Here is a 9,492-nt window from a genome sequence, read left to right as displayed (position 1 = left end):
TGTGGAGGCTCTGGGCTCGAACCATGGCCAGTGCCATTCTCCCGGTCCTCAGGAGTCCTTGCCACCTCAGGGGGTATGTAAACCACTGCCACTTTCCCTGGCCTCAGGGTGCCCTCTCAGGTGGTGCACAGATCAGTGCAGCTCCATTCCCTACCTCCATTCCAGGGACCAGATATGGGGCCTGATTCTACAATAAGAGGATCTTGTCATCATGGCCAGCCCTGAAAGTTTGGGACTCAGAAGGAATGCTAGGTGACAAGAGTCTCCATGTTCTAGGCTTTTATCCCAGCCTATGACTCTGCTAAAACTTGTCCTCAGCCCCAGATACCCCTGCAAGGCCTCCCCACTATCTTTCACCCACCAAGGCTTTCCCACTATGCCCTCAGGTTGGGGCTGCCTGGACCTCACCTGCTACACTGACTTCCTGTGGACTGTTACCTGTGTCCTGGAGATGCAGGGCCTCCAACCCAGCATACTCACTCTCACCTGGTAAGTGACCTCCTGGGCCCTGAGCTATTCCTCTGAGAGGTTGGTGGACTGTGGAAGGGCTGGCTGTGGAGCTCTGGGCTAAGCTAACCTGTGCTGTACACGGGGACGTTAACAGCAAGCAAAGGGCCACCCTTTCCCTCAGTGATATCACCCAGAAAGACTGAGCTGGGAACCATGTCCCCGTCTTGCAGAGGAGCACGCAGACCTCACCTGGAGCACACAGCTGGGAGAACATGGCTGACCCGTCCCATTCCATGCATTATATTTTCTTGCTTTCATAAGGCCTCCCTAGGTTAGAGGCTCTGGGATGGCCAGTGTTCCTGTGATCTTCCAAGGCATGGCAGGTGCTGTGTCCTTGCCATGAATGAAGATACAGTTATTCTTAGCATGTTCTAGATGAGGATGCTGAAGTTCAGGGAGGTTTAGCAGCTGGCCTGTAGCCACACAGCCAGTGGGTCCTTATGGGCTCATGTTCAGCTCACTTACTCCAAACTTATTAAGTCCCGCTAGATGTGTTGTGGGGACTCGGGACCCTGCAAGGCTCAAGACTGCAGGGTGGGGAGTCAGGGGTATTCAGCGGTGGCCAGGGCAGACCTTTCTGGATGGGAAGAGACAACCAGTCAGCTAGAGAAAGGGCATCTAGGCAGCTGGCACAGCACAGTCAAAGGCCCTGGCAGAGAAAGAGCTTGTGAGTTTGAGGAACAGCAGGCTGAGTGTGGCTGGAGTGCAGTGAGCCAGAGTGAGGGAAAACAGTAAGCAAAGGGGGCCAGATGAGGGCCACCTGTGCTTGTGCGGAAGGGCAGCAGATGACAGGGAGAGGACAGATTTCAGAGACAGTGGGCGAGGCAGGAACACCTCCAGACAGCCATTACAGTGGTCCAGGCTGGAGGCTTGAAGAATATTGTACAGCAACATTCCTATTCCAGAAAAATTAGCAAAGAACTAAGTCTGCACATCCATATTGGTCCTACCAGGTGATGTTCAGACACTGGCATGTAAGGAAGGAAGGAAATAAGTATCTATGGGCTCCTATATATATTCCAAAGACCATCTTTTCTGCCTAGCAGGAGTTAGAAAGCCAAAGCATTCGCCACTACCCTATCTGAACAGTGTTCCTAGAACATCCAACAGATCAGGGAGGAAAGCTTGCTTGGCTCTCAGCACAGACCCATGGTATTCAATGGTGTTGTGCAGAAAGGGAGGAAGGGACCCTCCTCCACTTCCTGAGGGGTAGTAATCCAGCTGTGACTAACAGAGACACACTTAGGATTGGTCCAAGGGAGGTAAGGTAGTAAGCACCTGATTGGGGCAGGGAGCTCCTGGCCTTTGGAGGTATGCAAGCAGAGTCTGGACTCAGTCCACATTGGATGTTGCAGGGAAGAGATACTGTCCCTGGGACAGGGCTGGTTGGACCATGGCCCCTAGCCCCATCTATAGCCGCCGCACCTGCCCTACCCTGAGCCCCACTACCCCCAACCATGACTGGCCATTCTGTCCCTAAAGGAAAGACGAGTATGGGGAGCTGGATGACGAGGTCACCTCCTGCAGCCTGAGCAGGTCCAGCTACAACACCACGCATGCATGGTTCACGTGCCGCATGCCTGTGTTCCATTTCATGGCTGATGACATTTTCAGTGTCAACATGACAGACCAGTCTGGCAACAACTCCCAGGAGTGTGGCAGCTTTGTTCTGGCTGAGAACAGTGAGTACCATGGACTGCAGGCTGAGGAGGGCCCTGGGGCTGAACCCTACTTCCCTGCCCTTTGAGTGAGCTCTCCTTGCTCCATCAAAACCAACTGTTCTTAGAGTTCTGCTTTTCAAATGCTCTGCCTTTGACTAAGATGTGATGAGCTGATATGAAGTTTGAGCATTAATGTCCAAGAGAAGCAACAGAGGCTTGGGAAGGCGCTGGGTTGGGGCCTGGCTCAGCCGCTCTGTCTGCATGGCAGTGGATCTTAGCTCTGGAACTGCTTGCTGTGTAGAGTGAAGATCTTTTAAAAATATATATATTATTTGTTATTTTTATATTATGCATATGAATGTATTGCTTGCATGGAGGTAGGTGCACCCATATTGTGCAATGCCTGTGGAGGTCAGAAGAGGGTGTCGGATCCCCTGTAACTGAAGTTATGGGCGGTTGTTAACCACCATGTGGGTGCTAGGAATCGAACCCAGGTCCTCTGCAAGAGCAGCCAGTGTTCTTAACCGCTGAGCCATCTCTCCAGTCCCGAGTGAAGAACTTCTTAACCCCAACCTTCTGGAATTCTACCCCATGATGAGCCTCAGTCAGCTTACATGGAATCTCCCCAGCTGGGAGGGAGAGGCCTAGGAGCAGGAGAGTCCTAGTGGGGAACCTGGCTGTAGATATCCCCAGAACCTGGGTTGCACAAGGGAAGAGCCTGGAAGCCAGCTTTGGTATGTATGTGTGTGTGTATGTATATGTACATGTGTGTGCATGTGTGCATATGCATGTGTGTACATGTGTATATGAACAAATATGTGTGCATGTATGTGCGTGTGCCTCTGTGTCTGTCTGTCCCTATGTATATTTGTCCATTTCTGTGTACTACAGGGACATTCTTTAGAACAGAAGTTGAAGACTGAGGAGCCTGTCTGGCATGTCGCATAGACATTTTTGCATCAGGAGCTAACTTTAACCCCTGAGAGACTTCCTGCAGCCACCTGGATTTCCAGCTTTGGCTTTTGCTTTTGTTTTTCTTTTCTTCTGAGAAAGCATAGAGAATATTTGTCTGTATGCCTGACACAGCTGAGGTGGGCTGGGCGCAAGTCCTGACTCGAGCCTCTAAGCCTGGGAATATTCTTTCTCCACAATCCCCAGACCTGCCTCAGGGTTCCTGTGGCCTGCCTGCCCCTGACTTTTCAGGGGATCTAGTCTAAGTAAACTTGGATTGTGATCAGGGAGTGCTGTGCTTAGTCAGCTGGGGTGGCTTATCCTGGGCTCATGGAAGAAAGCGGGAAGTACCCTTCCTTCTCCAGACCCTTCCCTTTTTCAGCAGATCTTATCTTACTGTTTTCTTTTTTCTGGTTTTCCTCCAGTCAAGCCAGCTCCCCCTTTCAATGTGACCGTGACCTTCTCTGGACACTATGTTGTCTCCTGGCACTCGGATTACGAAGCCCCTACCTTCTACCCGCTGAGGGGAAAACTGCAGTATGAGCTGTGGTATTGGGACCTGGGGGACCCCTGGGCTATGGTGAGCTGAAAGGATGAGGAGGGCGGGGAGGGGCAGGGAGGGCAGACGACATTTCCAAGCAGGTGAGGGGGATTCTGAGCATGGCAGGGATTCAGACTTAGTGTTTCCTCTCCTCCCTGGAGCAGGACCATCTCTCTACTCAGTCCCTGCTTCCTCTTCCACTGTCCCACCCCAGTGGAAGGTTCCACTGTGGATGGAAGGTTCTAAAATCTTCTTTTGCCCAGTCATAGTAAAAGAAGGGTTTAGAACCTTCCACTTGTTTCAAATGTGAAGGCTGCTTACAAGTGCTCAGCTGGCAGTCTCTAGAGTAGCCCACTGTTTGAACAGAGCTTCAGGCTTCTAGAACTATCAATCCATTAGAACGATTCTGGTTGAAGATTTCCATAAAGACCATCATCTAGGATGTTCTCAGGAAGACTTCCACAGTAGTCCACTGACAAGGTGGCTATAATTTGGGACTTCAAAAAGATCCACTATTGAGCATGTCCTATGTCATCTGAGGCAGAGATTGGTGTGTCAGTGGGGAGCACCCCCAGGGCCCGTTGCCTGAGAGCTTCTGGTTAATGGTGTGCGGGAGTGTCCACAGCTGCTCCTAGACACAGTCAGGCGTTGCCTCCCACTGCAGACAGGGAAGCTGAGGGGGAAAAACTGCACAGAGATCCTTGCTCCCAGGCAGCTCTAGTCAAGGATACTTGCTCCCTGCTGCACCTGCCTGGGCGACTCCAATGGAAGAGGAGGAACTCCCACCCCATTGATGGACATGTGCCTGGGTGACCACTGACCAGTGTAACCCTTCTGTCCTGGCAGAGGCTGGTGACCAAGCTGATCTCAGTGGACTTGGGCCATGTCTCCCTCCTCCCTGAAGAGTTCCACAAAGACTCCAGCTACCAGCTGCAAGTGCGGGCAGCACCCCAGACTGGCACCTCCTTCAAGGGGACCTGGAGCGAGTGGAGTGACCCTGTCATCTTTCAGACCCAAGCTTCAGGTCAGTGTGAAGCTAGGGGACACCCTAATTCTGGTATCAAATCTTGTCCTGCTCTAGTTTCCCTGAGCCCTGAGGTGTCTGGCACAGCTGGGAGGTATGCACTGGGTTATTTGTGAGGGGGGCTGTTACTAACTCTGAAGTGAGAGCATTACCCCATTTTACAGATGAAAAAACTAAGGCTCAGAAAGATGACGTCGCTGGCCTGGGTTGGGGGTATTAGATTTCTATCATTGATAAAATGCCTGAGTCAATCAACTTAATAGAGGACAAGACTGTTTTAGCTCGGGTTCAAAGGGTTGTGTCAGGCCTGTGTGGCATAGGCCATCGTGGTCAGGGCATGTGGTGGACGCCCATTTACATCATGGTGACCAGCAAGCAAAAAGGAAGGGCTGGGATCCCAGTAACCCTTCAGTGTGCCCCAGGTGACCCCACCTCCCACAAGGCCCCACCTTCTAAGGGCTCCACCACCTTCCAGTAGCACCCCAGGCTAGGACCATAGTTCTAACACAGGGGCCTTTTGGGGAAATCACTGCACACCCAAACACCAAAAGGATGGGGCAGAATCAGAACCCAGCTCCCTCCCACCCTTCCATGACACCACACCACCCCCAGCACACCCACCTACATGTCTCTGGGAGATGTTTCTGTCAGACCCACAGTTTGCTCTCTGTGCAGAGCCCAAGGCAGGCTTGGACCTTCGCCTGCTGCTGTTCCTACTGGTTGTCTTGGCCCCTGTCCTGGTTTTCCTGGGTCTGAAGATCCACGTGCCTTGGAGGTAAGGCCTGGGGATCAGGGAGGCAGAGAATGGGTCAGCCTGGGCCACTAGCCCTCCAAGCAAGACCCACTCAGGGCAAGGGGACACGATGTTGGTGGTGACACTATTGACCAGCTTGTGTGCACCACATGGCTGAGCTCTTACTCCACCCCTACCACAGTCCTGTGAGCTCAGCACTCTGCAGATGCTCCCATGGTACAACTGGGGAAACTGAGACACAGAACAGTCAAGGAATTTGCTCAAAATCACACAGCTGACTGGAAAAGGCAGGATAGAAGCCTTGTGTTCTTTGCAGGGACCTTGGCTATGACCTTGCCCAGGGAATAAACTTTGAGGTCCCAGGGGTGATCACCCCCCTCCAATCCCTTGCTTCAGCTGGAGGCTGGGCTGGTATCTGCTTTATGTGGGAGGCTTCTGTAGACTCAAATCAGCAAACCAGTGCACTTCCCTGGTGCAGTATTGTGGTTGGGACATCTGTGTGCAGAGCCCTGGCTAAGTGACAACGTTGGCCTCAGCACGTGCCTTTCATTTTGCTCTCTTTCCGTGAAGCACTCGGAGACAGGGACAGAGAATCTGGAGGGGAGAGACTGAGTGCTGGTGCTAGGCCCTACCCCAGCTTCCTCTCTTCTGTCCCCACTCATGGTAGATGAGGAAGCTGAGGCCCAATGGGGCATCATGCACCCAGCCCGAAGTAGACTGCAGAGCTGAAATGGAGCATGTGCGGGAAGCTTGTGGGGGGGGGCACTGTTGTGGAAACCAAGTCTAAGCACAGCAGCAGGAGGTTGTTCCTGCCACTGCAGGAGTGATGCTGGCCTGGGCCTCATCCAACCTCTCTTCTCCCAGGCTGTGGAAGAAGGTATGGGCGCCAGTGCCTAGCCCCAAGAGTTTCTTCCAGCCCCTGTACAGGGAACACAGCGGGGACTTCAAGGTGAGTCCACCTTGACCTTTGAGGCCCTGGCCAACTTTTACCCCAAACCCCAGACTATTCTGTGGGCCCAAAACATCAAGGCCCAACCTGACCTGAGACCAGGCCTCATTTCTCATTTTCTCCACTCTGCAAGGTGCAGACTTGGCCTCAGACTTAGCATGAAGCACTTCCAGCCTAGAATCACTCTGGATGAGGGAGAGCCAGGTGTCTCTGAGGGCACTGGTTGGGTGCTTGGGGTTTCCTGTGGTGGCCTTGATTTGTGGTAGGGAGGGAGTCCTGGAAAGGACCTGCCCGCCTCCTGCAAGACTCCCCTTTCCCTGCCCACCTCCTGCAAGACTCTCTTCTCTCTGCTAAGTGCAATTGCCACCGCTGCCACCCCAGGGTGTCTGCCCAGAACTGCCAAACACCCAACAGGGTGGGAGGTACTGAAGAGAGGATGTGGTGTGGGGTTAGGAGACAGCCGCCTGTAGCAGCTGGGCTTGGAAGACAGAGCAGGGGGTGCCCACAGAGCAAAGTGTGCCCAGTCCTGCAGCCTCTGCGACAGGTGCCCACCAACCCTAAGGTTTCCTGGAGGACGGGGAGGCTCAGAGTCCACCAATGTCCCTCTCAAGGCCGAGCAGGAGTCTGTCTCCACCCCACATGAGCTCCACCCTCTCTCTCCCCTAAATCTCATCTTTTCTTGTTCTCATGTGGTGTGCACTCAGTCCTCAGCTCTGAGTGAGGCACAGAGAGGGCAAGGCCACACAGATAAGAAGTGATTCAAGGCTAGGCACACATTATGTTTCTGAGATGCTTTTTTGGGGGGGCTCTCACTCCCTGGAACAGTCCTTGCTGTCTGCTGGAGGCAACTTTCCTGTCATTGACCAGATCCTGGTAGGGAGGGGCAAGAGGGTCACCAAGGTTTCAGGGCCACTGTCTCAGTTTAGCGTCCCCCAAAGGCTTTCCCACATGGCCCATTATTGATTTACACAATTGCTCAACTTATAAACTGAGGGCACAACTATAAGCAGGGCTCGGACCTGGCCCAGTGTTCACTATGGCAGGGACACAAGCAGTACTGGCTTCAGGAAGTATCAGCAGGGGACAGGGTAAGGGATGTGTCAGACCTCAGGCCTTCTGTCCCACATTCCCCAGCTTAGGGACCTGGCTCCTGCACCCAGCCCACCCCTGGTTGGAGTATTTGTCACTGGAGTGGACAGGCTCCTGAGGGCAGACAGCCCTTTCTGCAAGTGGGGACACAGGCCTAAGAGGGAAGGACAGTTGTGGGAACCCACCGGACAGGGGCTTGGGCCAGTCCTGAAGTCTCATCTCTCTATTGCTGTCTTGTCCTCCTCTCTTATTTTGACTCCTTTCTGTGTCCATCTGTCTTTGGCTCTGTCTGTTCACACCCACCCTCACCTGTCCCACCCCGTGACTGTCTGTTTCTCTCTCACAGAAATGGGTGGCCACCCCTTTCACGGCCTCCAGCCTGGAACTGTCCCAGAGCCCCGCAGCAGCGTCTGTCCTACAGATGCGTGACAACTGCCTGTCACCACATCCAGCCAAGGGACTGGAGTTCCCAGGACTGCTGGGTCTAGAAGAGCAGCTGGAGTGTGATGGGGTGTCTGAGTCTGGCCACTGGGGCATGGCCCCCTCAGCAGCTGGCCCAGGGGGCTCAGTCTACAGTGAAGAGAAGGAACGGCCATATGGCCTGCTGTCCATCGACACAGTGACTGTGGGGGATGCAGAGGGTCCATGCACCTGGGCTTGTACCTGTGGGGATGATGGCTACCCAGCTCTGAACCTAGACATTGGCCCAGAGTCAGGCCCCAGTGCAAAGGACCTGCTCCTGGTCACAGGGACAACACTCCTATCATGTGGCTGTGTCTCAGGAGGTGGCCTTGGGCTGGGCAGCTCACCCAGCAACCTCCTGGACAGGTTGAAGCTTCCCCTTGCTGAGGAAGGGGACTGGGCAGCAGGACCACCCTGGGGAGATGGGTCCCCAGGAGAGGGCTCTGAGAGTGAGGTGGGCTCACCCCCGGGCCTGGACATGGACACCTTTGACAGCGGCTTTGCAGGCTCAGAGTGCGGCAGCCCAGTGGAGAGTGATGGAGGGCCTCCGCGTAGCTACCTCCGCCAGTGGGTGGTCAGGACCCCTGCATCTGCCGACAGTGGACCCCAGGCCAGCTAGCAAGGCAGACTGACTGTCAATAGAGCCACCCCTACTGCTGGATGTGAGCAGGCAGTGCCACACAATGTCCAGCTGTGATGTGAAGAGCCCAGAAGTCTGTGGTCTCCGAGTGGGCCTCTGAGCCCAATGTTTACAGTGTCTCAGTGTGAGCATGTGTGTGCATGTGTGCGTGTGTGTGTACATAAGGGTGCTGTGTTCACTGTCATGCCTGAGTGTGTCTGCATGAGCTCATTGTGTGCATGCAGGAGTAGAGCACCTCTTAGGCACAGGCTTTGGCCTCCTCCCCTGGAGACTTATGGGGTACCTGCCGTCAGTGTCAAGAGGCTGTTTCAGGCTGCTGCTCAGGGCACTGTTGTGACAAATGCCAAGCCCAACTCCCCCCGCACCCCCAAAATGCCACCCCAGGTACCTAAGAAGTCCAGGCTGCAGGCTGCTCCTATCATCCGCCCCCCACTCAGGTAGGGGATGAAAGTGAGCCCACAGTGCCCATGGGGGTAGGAAATGTTGAGGGGCCCAAGGATGTAGGTCTGAACCCCAGCTCTGGTGGCTCCTGAGTGTGGCCTGAAGAAGTCACTTCCAGTCTCTGTGCTGTGTTTCCTAACCTGGATTATTAGGCATGGCTTGGCGGCCCTGGCTCAGCTACCCTGGCTTGGCCCTGCCACAGGCAGTCTGCGGCCCGTCAGTTTCCTGCCATCTGTGGTTTGCAGGACTGGGTTCATGACCCAGGTGGGTAGACGTGGGAAGCCGGCCTGCACCTCCAGCCTAGGCACCTGTGGGGCATCCCCTTCTAGGGCACTGAGGGGGTTTCCAGGCTTGGACCCACTCAGCCTTGTCTCAGAAAGCAGCCCCACCAACAACATTTCTTTCTCTGGCTTCTGCTGCTCGTTTTTTTTTTTTTTTTTGATTTCCTTTTAAGCACCCAGAAATATTTA

General features: G+C 54.1%; 1 protein-coding gene across 1 annotated transcript; it reads left to right on the top strand.

Annotated features, from left to right (window-relative positions):
* Positions 1-376: 376 nt before the first annotated feature.
* Il21r (interleukin 21 receptor) lies at positions 377-8,560 on the top strand. Its single transcript, XM_008841757.1, has 7 exons — positions 377-489; positions 1,993-2,192; positions 3,548-3,702; positions 4,510-4,687; positions 5,363-5,462; positions 6,306-6,390; positions 7,826-8,560. The coding sequence occupies exons 1-7, from the start codon at positions 377-379 to the stop codon at positions 8,558-8,560; spliced, it is 1,566 nt and encodes a 521-aa protein (XP_008839979.1).
* The last annotated feature ends 932 nt before the right edge of the window (positions 8,561-9,492 follow it).

This window comes from Nannospalax galili, unplaced genomic scaffold, assembly GCF_000622305.1.
Source record: "Nannospalax galili isolate Female #2095 unplaced genomic scaffold, S.galili_v1.0 scaffold411, whole genome shotgun sequence".
In the NCBI taxonomy this organism is placed as follows: Eukaryota; Metazoa; Chordata; class Mammalia; order Rodentia; family Spalacidae; genus Nannospalax; species Nannospalax galili.
The sequence above is the reverse complement of the archived record's forward strand: the minus strand, read 5'-3'. Positions and strand labels throughout refer to the sequence as shown.